Raw genomic sequence first — 24518 nt, 5'->3', positions numbered from 1 at the left:
CCCTGCGAGGCCCAGGACCCCGGGCTCCGCAGTGTTCAAAGCATCCTGTTAGGGCCGCAGCTGCCTCCGCAGGAGCCCCATATGTTTCTTATAAAGAGGCACAATGGGAGCTTTGTTCTGCGCTCAATAGCACCACTGTTGCCACTCAGGCTTTCGCTATGAATGCCGCCATTTAAACCTCCCACCCAGTTGCACTCGGTGACAATGGGCATCAGAAAGCAAGCCCGGGAGCAGCGGTTTCTCACTTTGGGGTCCGTGGCTTTAAACACACATGCTTTCTCATGCGCCCGACTTCTAGAAACACACTGCGCGTTTGCATGGACCGTGTTCTGAATCTCCCTGGTGTTTGCAGCTACAAATGTGAACGCGGGTTTTCACAGGTGTCTTTGAGAACTTAACACGGATTCCGGGCACCCTGGGCCGATGCACACATGGAGGGGCGTGCCTGTCCTGTGTCAGCCCCTCCACCCCCAGCCCACCCCCAAGTCAGCGTCTCTGGCACACAGGTGAGCTGCTCCCCCCCCCCCCCCCCCCCCGGTCCTCAGCCCTCACAGGTGGGTCTCAGGTCCCCCAGGCCTCACCTTCTGCCCCCTCCCCCAACGGCCCTCCTCAAGCCTGGCGGGCCCAGTGGAGTCTCCTTAGGAGCGTGAGATCAAGTCAACGCTGGTAACATAATTGGAAGAGGAAGAAAGCTCTCAGGATGAATGTCCCCACATTTCCAACTGCACTGGGCTTGTGTCAGGGCTCATTCTAACCCACAGGAAAACGCTGGGGACTTTATCCGTTGGGTCCTGAAGGCAGGCAGTACCCCACTTCCACTCCTGAGGTTGGGGGCTTGGGTAAAGCCAGCAAAGGAGACCTCGACTCAGGCAGCCAGGCCTTGGCTTTGGTAGTGACGCTGTTACCAGAACAGGGAGGATTCTACCGGCCCCTCCTGCTTTCAAACCTGGTTCTCGTCTTCCCGATTCTCAGACCTCACTGACATCCTCCAACGATCCCCTCTTCAGCGCTAGTCAGATAAGCGGCTGTGTGTGATCAGTCAACAAGACCCTCCCCGCAAACGAGCTTCACGTGGCATCACACTTCTCTCACCAGTTTTTACTGAGAAGAAGAAACGGCTGCTTTGCATCTGTCTTGTCTCCTCCCCCTCACCGAGCCCATCTCTCGTCACAAAAAGGGGGAATATACCAAACAATCCACAAGACAGAGGTGAGGCCACATGACAATGAAGTATCCGGGGAGGGCCTGGCCGGGGTCATCCCCACCCCAGGGGGAAAAAGCACCCAGTGAGCCAGCGTCACCCCGGGGCTGGTGCGTGAGAGGCGGGGGCGAAGCTCCCCACCTCGGCGGCGGGTGACTAAATGAGCAGAGGGGAGAGGGGCGGCGTGTCCGGAGGCCGGGTCCCTGGGGAAGAGGCCGGCCTGGGAGACGGGGGTTGATGGCCGAGGCCGCTCCGGACGGCATCCAGCTGGTCCTGAAGGAGCCGCACCCGCTCGTCCAAGCTGCGCTGCTGGGCCAGGACGGCGGCCTTGCCGGCCAGGAGCGCGCAGTAGGCCCGCAGCTCCCCGGCGGGCAGTGCCCGCACCAGCACCTCCCGCAGGGCCCGCTCGCGCCGCGCCACGTGCTCCTTCAGCTCCCAGGCGTCCTCCTGCTGCCGCTGCAGGAGCCCCAGCCGCTGCAGCAGACAGGCCTGGAGCCGGGGGAGAGGCGCGGTGAGCGGGCAGGCGCGCCTCGCCGCCCTGCTCCCCTGCCGCCGAACCCCTTTACCTGCTCCTCGGGGTCTGCCTGGGCTCCCGTGCGAGCCAGGGCCCGGTGCACGCGAGCCAGGCGACTGCCCAGCAGCAGCAGGAGGCCAAGCACCCGCTCCAGGTCGGCCATGAACCGGCTGAACCGCTCCAGCTCGCGGGGGGCACAGGCCTGGCCCACCGCGGCCTCCAGGGCAGCCCCGCGCCTGGCCCAGGTCCGGGCCGTCCCCTGCAGCTGCTCCTGCTCCGCCTGAAGGCCCCGCAGCATCTTCTGGAGGAGGTCCGCCAGCTCCGCCTGCAGGGAAGGCGGGGCTACTGAAGGCTCCTGCCATCTCAGGCCAAACTCAGGTCTCCGGTCCCACCCAGCCTCCAGCAGCCCCACCACACTCACTCACTCACTCACTTTCTTAGCGTGGATGCTGCTCGGCTCAGGCAGACCCTGGCCACATGGCCGGTCAGACACAGGGTGAAGGGTGAGGGGTTCAGGCCTCGTTTCTTCCTGAGAAGTTGGCAGGACCCGGGTGGAGCTAGACAGATGGGACCGGGGGATGAAGGGGGCGCCCTGGGTTGTGCTGCCCCGGGCTGCAGGGGCTCAGAATGCCCTGCGTCCCTGGTGCCCCTCACTCACCCCGGCTCAGAAACGCCAGCAGCCTCCTCGCCGGCCCTGCCGCGGGCTGGTCTCATGGCGGCCCAGACCTCGGCTAACGGAATCAGCCCGTCCAGCAGGTCCAGCGGCGGCTCTGGGCTGGGGTAGGATGTGAGAGAGTCGCTCAGAGAGGGATCCAGTCTGGCAAGCTCCTGAACCAACTGCTCCAGGCGTGGACTCGGCCACGTTGGCTTGGACCCAGGCTGGACCGTGCCCCAGGCCGAGGCCGTGTCATCGGGGGGCCCTGGGGTATCCCCGCCTGGAGGTCCCGGGGCATCGGCGGGGAGAGGTGTGAGGGAGTCCGTCGTCAGCAGTCCAGCGGAGTCGGTGGTTGGGACGTCACCATTTGCAGTCCCAGGGGAACTGCAGCCTGTGGACCAGCAGTCACCTGTCTCTGCAGTCTCCAGGCGCCCATGTAGGGGGTGCTCTGGGGGTGCTGGAGCCCCACCAGGCCTTTGGCCCCAGCAGGCTGCATGGTGTGGGTCAGAGGCACGGACACTGGGAATGGAAGGAACACTGAGTCAGAAAGAGTTACGGCTGAAGACCAGTGGTGGTGTCCCCGGGCCACCTGCCACCACCCACCCCATCGCCCAGGCCCCCAGGCTCAGCCAGGGCGGGCTCCCCGCCCCTCGGCGCTGTGAGGCTGTGTGCGCAAAGGGGATGCCTCACTCTGCCTGGGAGCCAGAGAGAGCTCACCTGGCCGGGAGCCTCGGCGGGGCATGGGAGTCTGGAGGCGCCCTCATGCTGACCAGCGGGGCTTCTTCCAGGAAGACCTCATCATCCGGGAGGGAAGGGAGCCGGGCACACACCATGTGGGTCTCCGGGACTCGGAGCTCACCGTCAGCGGGCCTGCTCTGGGCGCCCTCTGAGGGACACACCACGGCAGCAGCCTTCTGAGTCAGGAACCTGGAGGCAGAGAGCCACACTGACCACAGGGACCAGGACGGAAGCTCCTGGTGCTGCACCAGAGAGACAGTCAAGTGCTGGGGGGAAGGAGGGGGCGGAAGTGGGGGGTTTGGTTTGCAAAATACAGAGCCCTAAGGCTCAGGCTGGGGGTAGGTGGGAGGCCTTCTCTTTTCTGGGCCAAGAGCCGTGAAAGCTGCCTCCTGCCGAGAGTGAGCCGTGTCTCTCACCTGGGATGTGTGGCCTGAAAGGGTCTGGGCTCTGCTCCTTGAAGAACAGCCTGGAAAGGCAAACAGGTGAGATGTCATGTGGCTCAAGTTCTCAGCCGCCCAGATGTGCCCGTCCCAAGCCTGCTGCCCTGCTCTCCCAGACCTGGACTCCCCAGGGGCCCACGGCTTCCCCTGGCGCGGCGCTCTGAGTCCTTGGAGCAGGCCTGTAGGCGTGGTCGTCGTCGTCCAGCTTCCAGGAGAGGGGCTCGGGGTCCTCCGTGCCTCTCAGCCATCTGATCTGGTGACCTTCGAACTCTGCCCCCGCCGGATGCTGCCATTCCTGGGTCTCAGGCCTGGCGAAGCCAAAGCTGGAGCATTCCCCGGCCATCCCAGCGCCCGGACCCGGGCTGTCCGGCTTCCCCGGCTCCGAGAGGCACCACTGCTGTTGCTGCCGGTTGGGGTGGGCGAGGCGGCCCGGGCCGGCCGTTCCAGGCGCGGGGGCCCCGGGGCGCGCCGCCTCCCCGTCCCCGTGGCCCAGCGAGGCGGAGCGCGGGTGCGCCGCGGGGGGCCGGCCCGGGGCCGCGGGGCGCAGGCGGGCCGGCAGGCTCATGCGGAGCTCCTTGCGCTGGAAGGACGTCTCCCGCAGCACCCGCCGCTGCGCGCCCTGCAGCCGCTGGCGGTAGGCGGCCCGCGAGGCCGGCGGGCTGGGCGGCTCGGCGGCCCGCGCCGCGGCCTCCGCCTCGGCCGCCAGCGCGAACAGCAGCGGGGTGGCCTGCGGGCTGAGCGGCCCCGGCCTCGCGGGGACCTGCGGGGCGCGCGGCCCGTTGCGCGCGTCGGCCGCGGGCCGGGGCTGCGGGGAGGCGCGCGGGGCGGGGGCGGGGGCCGGGGCCGGGGCCGGGCCCGGGCCGCCCCACACCACCCGCACGTAGTCCCAGTCCAGGTAGGGCAGCAGCTCGGCCTCCGGGGACGGCGTGCGGGGCTCGGCGCCGCCCGAGGCCGCGGAGAAGGAGCTGTAGGCCGAGTCGGCGCGCACCGACAGCCGCCGCAGGTCCAGGCTGCGCGTGGACGAGGCGGGGGAGACGCGGCCGCCCCCGGGGCCCAGGGCCTCCATGGCTGCGCGGATGGATGGGCGCCGGGCAGCTAGCTCCGCAGGGCCTGGAAGAACACAGAGGGCGCGGGATGGGGCCCCAGGTGCTTACCGGTCCCCTCTCCAGGCACACGATCTCAGGCGCTGGCATGACCCCCAGGTCAAGAATGGCACGGGCAGCCCTAGCTGGTTTGGTTCAGTGGGTAAAGCCCTGACCTGCGGACTCAAGGGTCCAGGTCCCATCCTGGTCCAGAGCACATGCCCGGGTTGCAGGCTCGATCCCTAGTTGGGGGCGTGGGGGAGGCAGCGGAACAGGGATCAGTGATTCTCTCTCATCATGGATGTTTCTGTCTCTGTCTCTCCCTCTCCCTCCCTCTATGGAGAAAAAAAAAATGGCATGGGCAGTAGGCCCAAACCCAGGAAGCAACTCTGGAGGTTGAGGGTCTCAGCCCAGGGGAAGGAACTGGCCCCTGGCCATTCCCTGCAGGGGCGCTCCTGGCGGGTACCCCCGGGAGGCCTCAAAATGTACCCACGCCCCCCTCCCTGCCAGCCCTGTCCCGCCCGGCTGCTTCCTGGCGCTTTGTTAGCTTCTCGGCGTGCTCTTTCCCCGATGAACAATGGTCAGGAACGTTCTGGGACAAGAAAGGAGCCTGGAAGGCCCAGGTCAGGGGGCAGGTCAGCCTCACAGCCTCCTCCCTGCCCCCTGCCAGTTATGTGCTTTCTATAAATATTTATCTTGCTCCTCCCAACTGCCCTCTGCATTTTACAGATGAAGAAGCTGGGGTTCTGAGCGGGAAATCACTTGCCCAGGGGCACACAGCTGGTAAGAGGCAGAGCCCTGCCTCCAGGCTCACTGCAGCCAGATCCATTTCCTAGAAGCAAACCCTGCTGAGAGCCAGTCCCCCCCCACCCCCACCCCTTTCCCCGGTGCCTGAAGCCTCCAACACAGCCCCCACTCCACCTCCCCTCAAACCACTGGCCGAGGCCCTGCTCTGGAGGCTGCCTTTTGTCTGGTCGTGACAGGCTCACCGCCTCTTGTCCCGCTGTTCCTGCACCGCCAATGGGGCTCCGAGGAGGGGTCTCCTGGCCTTTGGGAATCTCGACGGCGCCCTGACCGTCCCCCACGGCAGCGCTCATCACCCTGGGCTGTAACTGCGGGCTTGCCTGATTCCTCCTTCCCACTCCCACCCTGAGCTTCCTGAGGACAGGCGCTGTGTGTACTCATCTGCACCCCCACACCCAGCATGCAGCCGAGGACGTTCAGTATCTGTTGAATGGCAAGGTGAGGAGCCAGCTTGTAAGGAGCAGATGGAGGCGAAGGAAGAGGGCTCCTCTGCGTCTGTCCCCTCTTCCCCCCAGCAGTCTTTAATGGGGCGCCCTGGGCGAGGCAGCAGCCACCACGGACACGGACCAGGTTACGCGTGCTTCATGAGGAACCAGAAAAGCAGGCAAGCACAGCTGGGAGCAGAACTGGCAGAAACCTATACCTCCCAGTGCAGGTGTAGGGGTGGGGGTGGGGGTGGGGGTGGGAGTTGGGTGGGTATGCCTTGGTCAGGGGTAAAAGCAGCTGTGAGTCTTGGGAAACTGGGGTCCTTACGGGCTATGGGGAGAGAGGGCTTGCCTTCCCTGAGCTGCTTGGTGGGGAGTGCAGAAGAGGGTGCCCCCATCTGGTGTAGGAACTGAAAAAGCAAACTCACCTGAGCCTCCTAGACATTACTTGGAGCTCAGGATCACTCTCCCACCCCGATCTCTGAGACCCCAGATGCTACAGAATGCTGGTCAGGGTAGGGAGGGAGGTTCGTGGTGGAGGATATGCTATTTCCTACAAGATAGAGGCAATACCTGCAGTAATTCTCGGAGGGCTCTCAGCTGACCTCTTGGGACCAGACCATCTTGACGTCACTCACCTGGAGGCATTGTTATGCCGCCTCAGGCCAGCCCTGCAGGCTGGGCCTCGCACTCAGGCTTGGGGACCTTCTGCAAAGGGTTTCCACTCTCTGCACTTCAGGAAGGCAAGAAGCTCCTGGAGTAGCAGCCCTGCCCTGGGAGGACAGTCGCCTCCTCTGGGAAACCCATCTCTGTGCCCAGACACTAGCCCTCTCTCTTCCTACCCTTTTGGGCCCAGCGTGGGAGCACCTTGGTTCATGCCACCCCTGCCTGCCCATGCGGGCTTGCTGAGTCTACAGGCATGGCGACTGTTCGAGTACAACGATGTTTCCTCAACAAAGGCCTTCAAAATGCTACCTTATTTGTGAATCACTTTGTTGACAAAGAAAACTCTGAGTTCACTGAGTAAGGACAGCTTGAATGGATAATAAAAATGTGGGTGCATATCTATTTTCTTATTGCTCTTGTCTCAGGATGCGTTTGCGGTGGCGGCCCCCGAAGGACACTCACACCTCTGCAGAACCTGCTCTGCCAGGCGGCCCAGCTCCTGTCCTGTGTTTTGGGGCCTCGGCACAAAGAGGAAGGAGCTCTCACACTTGTCTGGCTGCAGGGGGCCTCTTGCAGTCCCTGTGGCTGGAGGGGGCTCAGCCCCGGAGCCCCAGCATCAGTGTCAGTGTCAGCTGTGGGCTGGGCTGCAGGGCCTGTGTCTGCAGCGAAGTCCGGAGCTGTAGCTCAGAGAGCTCTGCCACCAAGCTCGCCAGAGCAGGGGAGCGGCATGGACTCTCGGCTAGAAAACCGCCGGATTGGGGTCTTGTGGCGGGCGGAGGAGGGCATTTGCAATGTGTAGTTATCACCTAAACCCGTGGTCGGCAAACTGGGGCTCGAGCGCCACATGCGGCTCTTTGGCCCCTTGAGTGTGGCTCTTGCACAAAATACCGCGGCCTGGGCGAGTCTATTTTGAAGCGGCTGGCGTTAGAAGAGGCTTAAAAAATTTGACTCTCAAAAGAAATTTCAATCGTTGCACTGTTGATATTGGGCTCTGTTGACTAATGAGTTTGCCGACCACTGGCCTAAACACATGAGCAAGAGGGGAAGGAGAGAAGGATGACTTCAGCATGCCGAGCTGCGGGCCTGGAAGAGGCAGGCGCCTCGTTCCGAAAGAAGGAAGCTGAGATGGGATTGACCCAGGGGCCCGTGCTCATTCCATCTGAGCCTGTGGGCTTTACAGTGTTTGTGGCAAGCCCGGCAGTGGAGAAGGTGGGACGTGGGGCCGGACCTCCGTGGAGAGGTGGCGCCGGGCCCTGACCCAGGTTGTCAGTCGGAGGTTGCTGGGGAAATAAACGAAGTCAGCTTCCAGTGGGTAAAACCATCCCAAGCCAATGGGAGCAGATCCAGATCAGGTGACCAGAAAGGCGGACAAACTCCCATGACCAGCAAGGGCCAGAATTAAGTGGTACCACCTCCCACCGGACCCGGGAGGGTGTGTGCAGGCCGCCCCTCCCAGATGGTCTACCCCCAGAACTAGGCTCGCCCAGGGGCCACTCCTGCAAGGCAGGCTCCCCGCCAGGCTGAGTGTGTGGGTCCCAGGCACTGTTCTGCACCCAAGCCCCCCACAGTAGGTCTGGCCTGGCAGTCATTCTGCAAAGTCCCAGACCCCAGCGCCCCTCCCCGGAGCCTCCCCCCAGACTCCTGCGTGCGGAGCAGGAACCGCGGATACTGCTGACCCCTGGAGGCGGCGGCGTGGCCGGATCACATACCTGAGTCTCCGGCTCCGGAGCCCGGACACGCGGGAGAGGAGAGGAGAGGCCCCGGCCGGCGGCCGCAGGGGGCGTCCGCGTCACGTGGCGCGGCGGCGGCGCGGGGTCCCCGGGGTCGGAGCGCGGGGGCCGCCGGGGGCCGCGGGCCGGCTCATGGCGCGGCCCGTCCCGCTGGACCCGCCGTCCGGGCGGGAGGGCTCAGAGCGCCAGCCGGTGGGCAGCGCGGCCGCGGACCGGGGAAACCCACCTTCCCGGGCCCGCCGAGGGCGGAGCGGAGGGCGGAGTGGACCCTCGGGGGGGGGGGGGCTTTGGCCACCCGCTGGCTCCCGCCCCCCAGCCTTCGGCGGGGAGCACCTCGACCCGCAGGGCCCCCGGACCCGCGCACCCACACCTCCGTCTCCGGGGCGCACGGCTGCTCCGCGGCCCGCGGACACCCCGCCCCGCCCCGCCCCTCCGGCCGCGGGGCCCGCCCTGCCTCCTCCCGGAGCGGTCTGCCGCCCCGGCTCCCGCACCTGAGCTCCGGCCGGAGAGGTGCCGGCGCCCGCGGTGACATCAGACCCCGGCCCGGCCCCGGACCCACCTCCGGGCTCCCCGGACCCACCTCCGGGCTCCCCGGACCCACCTCCGGGCTCCCCGGACCCACCTCCGGGCTCCGGCCTCGCCGGGGAGGCGCCACGTCCGGCCGCAGGGACGGGAGCGCGGAGCTGGGCGCTGCCCCAGGAGCCGCCCGCCCCCTCGGAGTGGCCTCGCCCCAGGCTCAGGGGGTGGACACTGGTTCCCCGTCTGGCCTCTTGCTCTGGGCTGTGCATACGTGGTTTCCAGTGGTTTATTGTAAAGGGCTTGTAAAAGCATTTCTTCCCGAGGGTACTTTTTCAAGGGGTTCTGCACCTTGATTAGTTTTTTTAAATCCTCATCTGAGAATACATCTTCACCAATTTCAAAGGAAGGTGGGAGGAGAGAAGGAAAAGAGTAGGGGAGAGGGAGAAACATTGATTGGCTGCCTCCCATAGGCACCCCAATCAAACCCTCAACTTGGTATGTGCCCTGACGGGGAATACAATCCACAACCTTTGGGGGTACAGGGCAATGCTCCAACCAACTGAGCCACCAGCAGGGTTGATTTTGTTTGTTTGTTTGAAATTATATCTTGGGGCTCATTCAATATCTGTTCATAGAACCGTATCATTCTTTTTAACAGGTGCAGTTATTTATTGCATGGACACAGATGAGTTATTTCACCCAATCGCCTCCTGATGGGCACTGAGGTTAATCTAGTCTTTTTCTATCACTAATTCTGTAATGAGTACCCTTGGTCCCTAGTTTGGCTCACATTTGTAGGATAAATTCCTCAGAGATGAACTGGAAGTGAATCCTTCAGTGTCGGCCACCCCAGCTGCCACCATGTGTGGATCAGAGAAGAACTGGCCTTTCCTCAAGTTCTGGCCCTCAAAGTCATAACAAAGTCATTGCAGATGTGCAAGCCACTTGGTTTTGGAGTAATTTGTTACACAGTAACAGGGGAGGTAAATTTCTAATTCTGATTGATATTGTCAAACTTCTTATAAAGAGGTTTACCGATTTACACTTCCATTAGTGTATGAGAATGCCTGTTTTCCTACAACCTCATTAACACAGTACATTGTCAAACTTTGATCTCTGAAATCTGAAAGGTTAAAATAGTATGTTTTAATTTCCTTTTCAAAAAATAAATGAAATTGCACATCATTTTGGACATTTAAAAGCCATCTGTATTACCTTCTGTGATCTCTCCATTTCCTCTGCTCATTTTTCTATTGGATTTTTAGTCTTTTTCTTATTGATTTGTAAAATCTCTTTATATATTAAGGCAATTAACATTTTTTTCCCTACTTGTGGCAAATATCTTTGCAAGCTTATGCCCTTTAAAAATACACATATTGCTGGGACCGGTTTGGCTCAGTGGATAGAGTGTCCGCCTGCGGACTGAAAGGTCCCAGGTTCGATTCTGGTCAAGGGCATGTACCTTGGTTGCGGGCACATCCCCATTGGGGGGGTGCAAGAGGCAGCTGGTCGATGTTTCTCTCTCATCGACGTTTCTCTCTATCCCTCTCTGTGTAAAATCAATAAAGTATATTTTTTTAAAAATACACATATTTTTATTGAGTTCAGAGAGGAGGGGGAAGGGAGAGAGATAGAAACATTAATGATGAGAATCACTGATCGGCTTGTCTCCTGCATATCCTGATGGGGAATAAAACCGTGACCTGCTGGTTCATAGGTCGACATTCAACCACTGAGCCACGGTGGCCAGGCACCAAGTGTATGTCTTCTGACTTTGTCTGTGGTAGCAGTGAATCTATAATCCATGGCTGAAGTAGATGAATCTCTTTTAAATAGCGGCTACTTAGCTGTCTTCATAATTCAGAGATGGTCATGTATTGGTTAAAGTACATCAGAGCCAGAAATCTTTCAATGCAATCATTTCTGTTTTTAGAAATAACAACAAAGCATGAATCATTGCTTATACACAAACGTCTCCTTAAATAGTAAATGTTCCCTTGGGGCCAGTTTGTTTGCTTTTTAATTATGCACTGAATTCACCGTCCTGAGAAAGGGCTTTTCGGAAAGGCAGCCACAGCAGAAAGCACAGGAGCCTCCGCTCAGCCTCTCCTGGAGGGGCTCCTGACGGGCGAGGTCTGCAGGGGAGGTTGAGTAGGAACTGGTTGTCCCAGGGATTGAACCAAAGTTCCCTTTCACACCGGTCGTTCCTGGAAAGGAAGGTTGGGCTGGCCCACTCCTATTGGGTACACATACATCACCTTTTCCCTACAGGCACTGGGTGCCACCCAGCCTCTGATTTGCTTTGGTCACAATAACTCAGCTTTTCTCCTCCAGCCACTGGCCACAGGCCCAGGCCTTCGACCATCCCATCCTCCTGGCCCACGCGCATTCAGATGTTACCCGCACATCCTAGACAGGAGAGGATAGATGAGAGAGATGGACACAGGCTCTCTCCTGCCCACTCCTGTGGACCCAGGACAGATAAGTGGTAGTTAGGTGAGCTTTTCTACTTTGTTATTCTGGCCTCCTGGTACCCAAATGGAAAGTGACTGTATGCTTTATTTTGGTCTGAAAGCATATAAATTAACTCAAGTTCTGAACTAGACCCCCACCCCCCAAAACACACCCACACACACCCACACACTCCACTGTCCAGAGAAGGCAACAGCTGGGTGAAGGCCAGGAATGAGCAGACTGCCCTTCATTGTTCAGGCCTGTGCGTATGGTCTCCAAAACGCCCTGCTTCCATTTGAGCTAAACCTCCCAGGCCTCTGTTTGCTAAGGAATCACCTACTTGGCGTTTTCAGTGGGAGAACAATTCAATTCCAGAGCTCCGGGCCCAGGGCTGTCTGTGCAAAGAAGCCCAACTGGCTCACAGCATGCCACGTGCACGTGGGCTGAGTTTTTGGCCATTGGCTCTGGAAACAAATAATGCATGTCCTTAATGTTCACCTAGAAAACCTGGGTGATTTTAACTGACCTGTCTGGTCAGGTACTCACATGGCGGAGACTTTGTTCCACAACCTCTGGGTGCCTATGTTTGGTATCCATCATGGTCTGTTTGCTTTTAGCACCCTGCGAGGGGTGAATGTTTACACACACACACACACACACACACACACACAATCTAGCTGGAAGTTCTTTGGACTTCAAGGGAAGCATCAAGAGAAATTAAAACAACAAAAAGTTACTTCTAAAAAATTATTTGTTGATTGATTTTAGAGAGAGAGAGAAACATCCATTTGTTGTTCCACTTATTAGCAGTGCACTCATTGGTTGAATCTTATCTGAGCCCTGACAGGGGATCAAACCCACAGCCTTGGCATATCGGGATGGTGCGCTAATCCACTGAGCTACCCCACAAGGGCCTTAGAAAATTACTTTTGACTTCCCTAGCCAAGCACATAAGAAGAGGAAAGCAGGCTGTGTACGTGAGCTGGGTAACTCCAATAGAATCGGGGGCAAAGAGCGGCTAGTAGCAGTTGCCTGGAAGGGGCAGAGATGGAGTCACAGCCTCACCGGCCACCTGTGATTTCTCACCTTGGAGCGGGGCCCAGGGGAAGGGAAACCAGCGTACGGAGAGAGTCTGAGCCCACACCTGGCAGGCCTGTGTGTGAACGCCAGCAGCTACAGGAGAAAGCCCACCTTCCTGAGCCCCCCTCGTCCGTGGGTAAAGCAGGGTACCACTGCGTGTTCTCCAGGTAAAGATGAAACGAGATTCTGTCACACATTCAGCTCCTGGGAAGCATCCGTGAATGAGGTCAGTCATCACCGTCATTCCTCACATCAGCATCCCCCGCGGGAATATAATCTTGACTGAATCTCAGCCCCATTTTATCTCTGAGGATTGCCTTGCATACCAGGATTTCCCGTGAGTGTTGTTCCTGCTGTTGGCAGCCCTGCTCCTAAACTCCGCTCCCTCCTCCCACCGGCAGGTGCAGTCACTGAACACTTCCTTTTGGGGGCGGGGGAGGAGGGTCCTCCTCCTGTGGGAGAGACAGCCTTCCTCCCACGTTGGAGGTCAGCCTGGCCCCAGGGCAGCCAGAGGCCTAGACTTGACGCTTCTGCCAGGGACTGGCACTCCCGTGTGAGGGACACAGAGTCAGGGCCAGGTGAGAAACCATCACGTCCTGACCTCGCACCCCAAACCGGTTTGGCTCAGTGGTAGAGCGTCGGCCTGCGAACTGAAAGGTCCCAGGTACGATTCCGGTCAAGGGCATGTATGTACCTTGGTTGCGGGCACATCCCTGGGGGGGGGGGGGGGGGCGTGCAGGAGGCAGCTGATCGATGATTCTCACTCATCTGTTTTTAACTCTCTATCCCTCTCTCTTCCTCTCTGTAAAATATCAATAAAATATATATTAAAAAAAAAAAAGAAGTCCTTACCTCGGTGGTGCTCCTAACGTGTGTCCTGCTCTTGCTGCCCAGACTCCAGCCTCTTTTCATAGCCTGGCCCCCTGCCTTCTAGTCAGTTCTGTGAACCGCCAGACCTCCTTCCAATGCGTTCCTTTCAGAGTGACTCAGGCACAGCTGATTGCTGTTATTTAAAACTAACACGTTTCACACAGAGAACCTACTAATACTGAGGCGGCAGTGTCGGGCGGGAGGGAAATCTAGCCGGATTGGGGTTCCAGGGAAGCAGCCCCCAGGCCAGAGGCCAGAGAGCGCCCCCACAGCTGCCCTGACGTGGGTGCGGCCGGACGCCCTCTCACAAGCTGCACAGTCTCAGAGCCAGCAGCCCGGGACACAGGATAAAGCAGCGCCGGAGAACACCAGGCAGGCAAGCCCCTGGTTCAAAGTCAGAAACGTTGCCGTGAAAACATAAACAAGATTTCCTGAGCTCAACCTAAAATCAATGGTTACACAACTTAGAGGGGTTGCTTTTTCCTACTCCTGCTCTACAGGGGGTTGGCCGGTTCTGCCCGGTTTTTTCACACCAGCCTTGGCCAAGAGGCTAAGCGGAGGTGAGGCCACGGTGGGCCTGCCTGGAGACCCAGAGCAGAGGCCCCAGCCCACAGCTAGCTGCCCCGCACAGAGGGCTGGCCAACCGCTGAAGCTTCCTCTTTTCTTCCCTCTCCCACCAGCAGCTGTCTTAGCCAAGGACCAAACCTGGCAGTACCAGGCTCAGAACTCCCGTCAGTGCTGCTGAATGAGGGCATGCGGGAGACCTGGTCTCAGAGAAACAGCTGTGCATTCTTCCAGTCTGTGAGTTCACTGTTGATAGCAACATTCTAAGGATGGCCTTGGTCTCTCTGACCCAGTGATGTGTGTTGTGGGGGGGGGGGGGGGCGGGTAGAGGTGGGGAGTAAGAGGGAGTCTATACGAACAGCATTCTAGACACCCAGTGGCCCTCCTATGAAGTGTTGTGTAAAAGGAATCATTTAATTAGCAAGCAGAGGGCCCATGTACTAATCTCCCCACAGCTCAAGATGGAAGACGAAGGACACCCGTCCCAAAGGCTGAGAGTCGGACGGGAAATCAGCAACACCCGTCCCTTCCTTCCCTTCCTGCTGCTGCGGCATCGGGCGCCCTGAGGGCTGGTGGCTCTGCCCGCGGTCAGACTCCGCCAGCCTTCTCTGGGAAGACAAGGTTAGAGCGATACTCGATCCTGGCCTGCTCGTCGCCCTCAGGTCCCCACAATTCCCTTCCCCTTCTCCTTCGGGTGGTGCTAACGAGAAGATGTGACTTACCATGCTAGAAGGGGCTGCTTTCTTTTCAGAATAGATGGCTTTAGTCACTTACCCGGGGTTTCCAAATCCTCAGCTTTGGTTCTGAGGGTCAATCATCTTTATTAGCGATGGCAGTAGGTTCTAGTTCACAGTCTGTGACCACGGTTTCTTTTCAAAAAGTGTGTAAGAACTAGAAGTAGCATTGGCCAGTGTGGCTCAGTTGGTTGGGTGTCATCCTGTGCACCAAAAGGTCTTTGGTTCAATTCCCAGGCAGGGCACATGCCTGGTTTGTATGCTCAGTCCCTGGTAGTGGGTATGCAGGAGGCAGCCGGTTGATGTTCTGCTCTCACATCTATGTTTCTCTCACTCTCTCCTTCTCCTTTTCTCTCTCTAAAAATCAATTTAAAAAATCTTAAAACAAACCACAAAGTCAAACTGCAACCTTATTTTTCTAGAGCAGTGAGTGCTTTATTTAAATTAGATTCAACTTAATATGCTAAACAGCATACAATTCAACAATAAAAAGACAAATAATCTGTTTTTTAATGTCTGCTGCAAAGGAAGTAGAACAGACATTTCTCCCATGAAGATGAATAAATGGCCAATAAGCACATGAGAAGATACTCAATATAAAATGCAAATCCAAACCATAATGGGGAGGGGGGAGGTGTGCGGGGAAAAGGTTAACCGAAGAACTTATATGAATACTAGTATATGCTTAGCCCATGGACACAGACAATAGTATGGTGGTGGCCTGGGGTGCGGTGGAAGCCGGGTTAAGGGGGAAGAAGGGGGATGTTGGAGATAACTGTAATACTCTCAACAATATAAATTTAAAATAAAAACCACAATGTTTGGTGTGGTGAACACACAATACAGTATTCAGATGATATAATATAAAATTGTACATCTGAAACCTATATATAATTTTGTTAGCCAATATCACCCCAATAAAGCCAATAAAAGAACCATAATGAGACATTATTTACACCCACTTGCAGTCTACAGTGAAAAAGGCAGAATGGTTTGTAAGGATGTAGAGAAGCCAATCTTCATGCACCGCTGGTGGGAATGGAAAATGGTGCGGCTGCTTTGGAAACAGTTTGTCAGTTCATCAAACAATTAAACGGAGTTGCCATGTGACCTAGGCATTCTACTCTTAGGAAAATAACCAAGTGAACTGAAAACATATGTTCATGCAAAACTTGTGCGTGCCTGTTTATAGCACCGTTATTCACAATGGCCAGAAAGCGGAAACAGCCCAAATGGCCATCCACAGACGAATGAATAAACAAAATGTCACATTTCCATCCTATGGAATATTATTCAGTCATAAAAAGAAATTAAGTGCAGGGGGAGAGAGGATAAATGGTGGTGGAAAAAAATAAATTAAAAAAATTAAATACTGATACATGCTATTACAACCTGGATGAATCTTGAAACCAGACAAAAAGACCACATGTCACGTGTCTTAATTGATATGAAATGTTCAGAATCAGCACATCCAGAGAGACAGAAAACAGGTTAATAGCTGCCAGGGGCTGGGAGTAGGGGGATGGTGGGGGAGTAACTGGTATAAAGTTTCTTTGGGGGATAATGGAAATGTTCTAGAATTAGGTAGTGGTACACAACTTTGTGATTTGTGCTAAAAATTACTAAGTAATCAATGTTTCTCTCTCACACACTCCCTCCCTCTCTCCCTCTCTTCCTTCCACTCTCTAAAAATTAATGGAAAAAAATATCCCCAGATAAAGATTAGCAAAACAAAACAAACAAAATTACTAAATACTACAAGTCACTAAGTTGTACATTTTTAAATGGTAAAATATGATGATGTGCATTTCTCTCTCTGCATGTGCAGGTATGGAGAAACATGCTGACATCGGTCCATTCTTGAAGATCTTCATATACAAAGCAAGAGACAGCCTTCAAGGACTCTGATCACCCTGCCATTTTAAGTGTATGTTTCTAAATGCAGAAAGACAGCTCACGTGTCCTCACACTAATTTACTCATTAGTTTAGAGCACCATATGCCCACAGACTTAAAAGCATCTTGCAAGCCACATGATCTGTTTTACCTATGAGCCATATTTTTCTGATACGCACATGGGTCATATGACTTTTTAAAAAATATATATTTTATTGATTTTTTACAGAGAGGAAGGGAGAGGGATAGAGTGATAAAAACATCAATGAGATAGAAACATCGACCAGCTACCTCCTGCACACCCCCCACTGGGGATGTGCCTGCAACCAAGGTACATGCCCTTGACCGGAATCAAACCCCGGACCCTTTAGTCTGCAGGCCGACACTCTATCCGCTGAGCCAAATCGGTTTCGGCAAGTCACATGGCTTTAAAAAAATTATTGAGCTCTGGCTGGTGTGGCTCAGTCATTGAGCTCTGGCTGGTGTGGCTCAGTTGGTTGGAGCATCATCCCATGCACTGGAGGGTTGTGGGTTCAATTCCCAGTCAGAGCACATACCTAGGTTTTAGGTTCAATCCCCAGTTGGGGCATGTTTGAGAGACAACCAATAGATATCTCTCTTACATTGCTATTTCCCTCTCTCTCTCTGTCTCTCTCTCTCTCTCTCCCCCTTCCCTTCCCTTCCCTTCCCATCCCTCCCTCCTTCTAAAATCAATTTTAAGAAATTACTATTGAGGGTGAATCTATATCTACTAATTATTTTAAAAATAAGTCTTTAGCAGCAATGCAAAAAGGAGTCCATTTAAAAGAATATAGCATAGTGCTACCTGTTAACCAATTTCAATCTGACTTGAAATCATAAGTAGAACACAAATTATTCTCTGGACCCATCATGTCAAGGCATATCCAGTCCTGACACCTGTGTATCTACATGGTAGTTCTGAGATTCATGTGTGTAATTTGTGGAAGATAAAGAATTTGGGCAGAACTGGGCTGTGTCTTCCTGGTGGGCAGAGTTCTATGTTCTCTCAGTTCCTTCCACTTGAGTGGGCAGATAATCAGACAGCCTCCCTGAGAACTGCACTCCAAAGGCAGTGACAGCGTATTATTTCATTTATATCTCAGTCTGTGCCTCACTCCTCAAACAGTACCTGTTCTCTCCAGCGAGAGCTGTGATTTTTTTGTTTTGTTTTGTTTTTAAATATATATTTTATTGATTTTTTACAGAGAGGAAGGGAAATGGATAGAGAGATAAAAACATCAATGAGATAGAAACATCGACCAGCTGCCTCTTGCACACCCCCTACTGGGGATGTGCCTGCAACCAAGGTACATGCCCTTGACCGGAATTGAACCTGGGACCTTTCAGTCCGCAGGCCGATGCTCTATCCACTGAGCCAAATCAGTTTTGGCAACCAGCCACATTTTAAATGCTCTATAGCCACATGTAACTAGCAACTGCTATATTGGAGCACAGCTTCAGAGAATCTTAGTTAAGGTGATAATTAAAGCAGCACTTAAGAGAGTCTATTTGCCAGACATTGTTCTAAGCTTTTTACATGTATTAACTCACTTAGTCTTCACAACAACCCTAATAAATAGGTCCTGTTGTCAACCCCATTTTACAGCCGAGGAAACGCACTCGCCCAAAGGTGACAGGCGGTTCCAGAGCTCATGCCTTTAATTACTCTGTTCCTAGGCTGTGCCTCCAGTCTCTCTTCTAGCATGACCTTGAGTGGTGGTAAGAAGCCACGTGCTGCTCCACTGGGGACCCATCCCCATCTCATTTGCATGTAGTTTTGTTGCAGAAGGAGCTAGGTGAGCTGAAGCCAGGAACCCTTGAGATCCAGGAAGCAGTCAGTGTGTGGCATCAATTCAACACATGTCAGAGATTCCTCAATCCCCACGAGCCTGATTTAGCCCTTGACAAACATTTCACAAGCTGGTAGCGGCAAGGGCATGAACACATGAAAACCCCTGCTCCTGATCACTTCTTGAATCATGCAATGATTTGCAAAGTTCCCAGCACACATTTTCCTGGCAAATGATGCAATGGAAGCTGGGCACATTAACCCTTATTCTGACTTTAATAAACTGTTAAGCCTGTTTATCCCTTTTCTAAAGGTAACAACTGAACTCAGTTTTCCTACGTTTAGGCAAAACCTCAGATTACTTATTGGAAAGCAGTTTGGTCCTGCTAATTAAGACTATCTAATGAGGTATTCCTTCTTTGTTAAATAAGAAGGTGGCCGAAACCAGTTTGGCTCAGTGGATAGAGCGTTGGCCTGCAGGCTGAAAGGCCCCAGGTTCAATTCTGGTCAAGGGCATGTACCTTGGTTGCAGGCACATCCCCAGTAGGGGGTGTGCAGGAGGCAGTTGATGGATGATTCTCTCTCATCAATGCTTCTAACTCTCTATCCCTCTCTCTTCCTCTCTGTGAAAAATCAAATATATAAAATAATGTGCCCCTGTCTTAGATAGTTCTACTTTCCTTACCCCAGACTGACTGGACAAGGAGGACACGGAGAGTTAAAGGAAGCTATCAAACAGAGAGCATATTGGAAGTTCTTTGAGATCACAAAGGGGTTACAATTTGCTATAGACTTTTCTTACCCCTTTTCTCTAAGCAGAGGGTTGAAAAAGGACTTTCCATGGTGCTTACGGCAGTACCTCTTCGAACACAAATTTATCTCTACTTCCTCCCATTAACATTAGAACAAGTGAATATCAAATTCTATACCCACAGCGGCAAAGAGCAGGTGATGAGAGCAGACTCCTGGGAAAGCTCAGGAACGAAGATGCCGTGGACCCTGGGAGGCAGCGGTGCCGGCGAGGACTGCCAGTGGGTCTTGGCGGAGCATGTAGATGAAACCATTGTACCCCAATGTACACTCCTCCCTCCCAAGCTGCCAGGTGACCGCCCCTCCCCCAGCCCAGCAGGAGACTAGTGGTTGTTTCTGTGGAAAAGCTGACGAGGCAGGAGAACTCCAGGTGTGGCGGGGCCGGGGGAAGAGGTATAATATTGAGATCGAAAGGGATGGGTCAGCCAAAGCTCACAGCCCCTTGTACCGCTGAGCTCTAAGTCCACCAGCACTGAGTGTGTGTCTTTGCCCCCCTTCCTCCCACCAGGAGCCTGGATAACAGTTCTGTGGAGAAACCTATATATACTGATAGAAACCTCAAGCCCAAGAGCCTGTTAACCAACACATCCCACCCTCTCAAGCACAACTTCCAACAGCTTTCCAGGCCTGACACTTTTAGATGGACAACAAAAGATGATTGAGAAAAGCTCCAACATGAAAGGCAAAGACCAGAAACAAAACAGAAGAACAAACAGAACCAAGAAGAGTGCTGGCCCAGCTTGGGTGGCTCAGGGATTGAGCATGAACCTAGGAACCAAGAGATCCCCAGTTCGATTCCCGGTCAGGACACACACCTTGGCTGTGGATTCAATCCCCAATAGGGGATGTGCAGACAGCAGCCAATCGATGTTTCTCTCTCCCTTCCTCTCTCTGAAAAAAAAATCAATGAAAACATTAAAAAAAAAAAAATGATGACTAAGAAGCACCTCATGTGGGTGGAAATATGAACGCAGGAAATGAGATGTTTTATCCTTTCCTTTCACCGTAAGAACCTACGTGTTTTTTCTTAGAAGGTTGCCATTCTACAACCTCAGAGACATAGGCCAAGTAACAGAAGAGCCACAAAGAGAAAACCCAAGTTCACGTCTCTCCATCCCCCTCTCCACTGTCATAGTCCATGCAGCATCGCCTCCTAACGGGACCACGAGAAGAGCCCGGGAAACAGTCACCCTGTCTCAGACTAGTCTCTGCCAAACAGCTCTACAAAGAACACTTGGAGTGACCTTTAAAAAATTCAGTCATTTCAGGCCCCCGATTCAACATTTTCAATGGCTTCCTATTGATCTTGGCATGAAAGTCCAATCCCCTCACACTGGCCAATAAGGTCTTGTATCATCTTGTCTGCTTCTTCAACTTCACCTCCTCCCACCCCACTTGCCATCCCACCTGTTCCTTCTCCTTTCCCACTTGCCAGTCATACCCAGGACTTTGTGATGTCAGAGACGAGTTTGTTCTGCCGGGAGGCCCCTGTACATGGCTGCTCATGTTGTTTACTTGTTTATTGTCTCCCCCCCCCCCACACACACACACATACACACACTGGAATATGAGCTCCATGACAGCAAGTGCCCGTCTCTCTTATTTGTCACTATTACACCAGCCTAGAGAGCAGTGGTTCTCAGCCTTTCTAATGCCGTGGCCCTTAATACAGTTCCTCCTGTTGTGGTGACCCCCAACCATAAAATTATTTTAGTTGCTACTTCATAACTGTAATTTTGCTACTGTTATGAATCATAATATAAATATCTGTGTTTTCCAATGGTCTTAGGCAACCTTGCTAGCAGTTCTCAACCTGTGGAACCCACAGGAAAACACAGCTATTTACATTACAATCCAGTAACAGTAGCAAAAATTAGTTATGAAGTAGCAACAAAAATAATTTTATGATTGGGGGTCACCACAACACGAGGAACTGTATTAAAGGGCCACGGCATTAGAAAGGTTGAGAACCACACCTCTAGAGGAATACCTGGCATGTAGTATATGCCTAATAAACATTTATTTTCTTTAATTTAAAAAAAAATGTATTTTATTGATTTTTTACAGAGAGGAAGGGAGAGGTTAGAAACATCGATGAGAATCATGGATCAGCTGCCTCCTGCACACCCTCCACTGGGGACATGCCCGCAACCAAAGTACATGCCCTTGACCGGAATCAAACCTGGGACCTTTCAGTCCGCAAGTCGACGCCCTATTCACTGAGCCAAACCGGTTTTGGCTAAACATTTATTGAATAAATAAATTTGTAGTTTCAAAGACTCATCGTTTCCAGAGTAGAGGTGAAGTGGTAGAAGATGAAAAATACTGAACCATTAATTCCATCAGGAGATATCAAAACTTTACTGATGTTAAGATCAGCATTTCCCGTGACCCAAATGAGTTTCAATGTGAAAATTCTTATCTATTGTATCAGAGTCAGTAAAGAGCATGCTATGCTTTTGCACGATCTTATCATTGAGGGGACTGGATAAAGGCTACATGAGATCACTTCTTACAATTGTATGTGACTCTGCAGTTATATTAAAATAAAACATTTAATTTAAAAAATTCTAATCTAAAGGTAAAATAATTTAGTATTCATTCGGCCTGCTTATATAGTACTCACCCCAAAATGTATTTCCCCACAGAATATTCTGTGATGGCAGGTGCTCACAGACAGAACTTAGGCTGCTGACGGAAGTCACCGTTTCTGGGAGGCGATCTCTTTTTCCTGGAGCTGAGAACATTAGACTCTGTTATTCACCCCACACGGCACCTGGCCCATAGTCAGTGTTCAATAAATATTTATTCAATGAGCTAGTTATTTCTGAGAATGCCAAAATGACATCCAGGTACAGCCTGTGAACTGCCTATCATAGCATTCCAACCTGGCAAGACACCAGCACCTAAGGTGGGTCTATAAATAACCCTGTAAAACACTCACAAAGCATTTAAGATGCCCCAAAGGTACTTGTTCACACATATCTAATTACTCAATTCTCCCATGAGTACTGCATTACATAGTAAGGTAGGACAAAGAAATACTGTTAGGCCACCTATAAAATAATTTTTTCTGTTTTTAAGAAAATATATTTATTGATTTCAGAGAGGAAGGGAAGAGGGAAAGAGAGATAGAAACATCAATGATGAGAATCATTAATTGGCTGCCTCTGCACGCCTCCTACTGGGGACCAAGCCTGAAACCCAGGCATGTGCCCTTGGCTGGAATCGAACCCAGGACCCTTCAGTTTGCAGGCCGGTGCTTTATCCATTGATCCAAACTGGCTAAATCATTTTTTTAATGGGTACTGAGCCGAAACCGGTTTGGCTTAGTGGATAGAGCGTCGGCCTGCGGACTGAAAGGTCCCAGGTTCAATTCCAGTCAAGGGCATGTACCTTGGTTGCGGGCACATCCCCAGTAGGGGGTGTGCAAGAGACAGCTAATCAATGATTCTCTCTCATGGATGCTTCTAACTCTCTATCCTTCTCTCTTCCTATCCGTAAAAAATTAATAAAATATATATATATATATAAAAAAATAAATGAATACTGAAATAGTCTGATCTAATTAACCAACACCCTTTCTAAAAATTGACCAGTAAGCCAAAACCGGTTTGGCTCAGTGGTAGAGTGTCGCCTGGAGACTGAAAGGTCCCAGGTTCGATTCCGGTCAAGGGCATGTACCTTGGTTGCGGGCACATCCCCAGTGAGGGATGTGCAAGAGGCAGCTGATCGATGATTCTCTCTCATCGATGTTTCTAACTCTCTATCCCTCTCTCTTCCTCTCTGTAAAAAATCAATAAAATGTATTTAATAAATAAATAAATAAATAAATAAATAAAATAAAAATTGATCAGTAAATCAGTGGTTTGGGGACAGTTGCACATGGAGAACCTATTTGACTTGTTAGTTCTGATAAAGGATGAAGCATCAACCTCCTGGTTGTTTGTTTTTTCCTTCTATTTAGACAACAGTTAATGGTTACAACAGCACACTTTTCTATTGTATCGACCCATTCAGCCAATCTTTGTACTTAAGGAATGTTTCTGGGACCGACATCCTCTAAAAGCATATTTACATGTTAACGTTTCACTTCACTTATCAAAGTTACAATCACTCCAAAGTTACAAATTATGACTAAGGTTTGATATAAACCAAGTTCTATCTGAGCACTTTTCTTTTATCACTTATATAACCAGGAATATTTCCTCCATGAAAGAGCAACTTTCCTGTCTAAACTGAGCTCTAAACCAAGGCCAAGTGGCTACTGCTCTTGAAGCTGATTAGTAAAACAAAGTACCCAACATAACACAGGAGTTGATTTAAACCGATAAAAAGCAGGAAACTCGGAGCTGAAGGTAAAACCAGCTCCTGACATGCCCCATTGTTCCCTGGCTCACTAAGACACCCCTCACATTAGGTGGCCCGTATCTCATCTGGACTAAATACCAAAGCTGAATGCATCTATTTAAGGCAGATGTGGCCTCATCCTTAAATTTCCAGATTTAAATCACTGCTGTCCTTTGTCATTTATTTTCTAAAGTGGCAGCTTTTGTTAAGAGTAACCCAAGCAAAAGAGGCTTTATACGGAGAAGGCAGTTGGAAGACCGGTATAATATGCTTCTCTATTGTGTAGAAGAGAATCTTTGAAGTTTAAGTTTAGCAGACATATCAGCCCTGAATATTAACACTGTCTTATGAATGAGAGGAACTAGATTTACATATAAAAAGTTATTCAAGCTATTTTTTAAGTAAATCCATTTTAGAACTTACCTGTAAGGATGAACTTTTTTTCTGTTCCCAATTCTAGCACTGACCATGATTCTTAACGTCCAGCAGAATCACCCTTTCATTTTCTTCTTTTCCAAACCTTTAGATTGCAGAGCACATTCCACACTCAGCCACAGAACGAGGCCGTGAAAACAAACAAACAACAAAACAAGGTCTGTTTCAGAGAAACAGAAATCAAGTTACTGGAGGCTGAGGGACTATAAGGAATTCCTTAAGTTTGTATTTCATGGAGTACATTTAAAACAGCCCTATCTAAGGGAGACTTGCTTTCAAGTAAGTTCAATGGCACGTTGCCACCCTTACTCATGGCCTTTCCATGCTAGGTATGTTTTACTCCTAAGAATGACAGAAGTAACCCCTGAAAAACCGTTAATCTCTTAGACTTGCAGCCTCCTTTCCCAAAGAATAATAATGCCTTCAAGTTACACAACAAGATGGTCAAGTTATTTAAAGTTATTAAAGTTAGGGCCACCTAAAATTTCTTCCTCTGTTTCAGCACCACTTTTCTGAAATGTTTTCCGTGGGGGGGGGGGAATCATGAACAGAAAACAGAGCATTTATGTCAGTATGTGCAGGTTTGTAATGTATATGCATGACAGTACCAGGCAACAACCCCAAAATAAAATAAACAATTCCATTATAACATCAAAAGGAATAAAAATCTTAGAAATAAATTTAATAAAAGGTGCAAAACTTACTCAAAAACTATAAAACATTTAAAAAAAAAATCCAAAGC

The 24518-nt window shown here is 52.3% G+C and overlaps 1 protein-coding gene across 5 annotated transcripts; it reads right to left on the bottom strand.

The window, feature by feature from the left end:
• Positions 1-1070: 1070 nt before the first annotated feature.
• SHROOM1 (shroom family member 1) lies at positions 1071-21709 on the bottom strand. 5 transcript variants are annotated; one of them, XM_084884414.1, is made up of 8 exons: positions 21618-21709; positions 3667-4658; positions 3525-3574; positions 3088-3297; positions 2374-2889; positions 2149-2272; positions 1768-2040; positions 1071-1690 (listed from the first exon to the last, which is right to left on the bottom strand). In XM_084884414.1, the coding sequence occupies exons 2-8, from the start codon at positions 4612-4614 to the stop codon at positions 1358-1360; spliced, it is 2454 nt and encodes an 817-aa protein (XP_084740540.1). In that variant the 5' UTR covers positions 4615-4658; positions 21618-21709; the 3' UTR covers positions 1071-1357. The 5 variants fall into 5 exon arrangements, with proteins under 5 accessions (XP_084740540.1, XP_084740537.1, XP_084740539.1 ...); XM_084884411.1 differs by lacking the exon at positions 21618-21709 and adding an exon at positions 8878-8984; XM_084884413.1 differs by lacking the exon at positions 21618-21709 and adding an exon at positions 8235-8800 and having other exon boundaries at positions 3667-4872.
• Positions 21710-24518: the final 2809 nt, after the last annotated feature.

This window comes from Pipistrellus hanaki, assembly GCF_964339955.1.
Source record: "Pipistrellus hanaki genome assembly, chromosome: 5".
Lineage (NCBI taxonomy): Eukaryota > Metazoa > Chordata > Mammalia > Chiroptera > Vespertilionidae > Pipistrellus > Pipistrellus hanaki.
The sequence above is the reverse complement of the archived record's forward strand: the minus strand, read 5'-3'. Positions and strand labels throughout refer to the sequence as shown.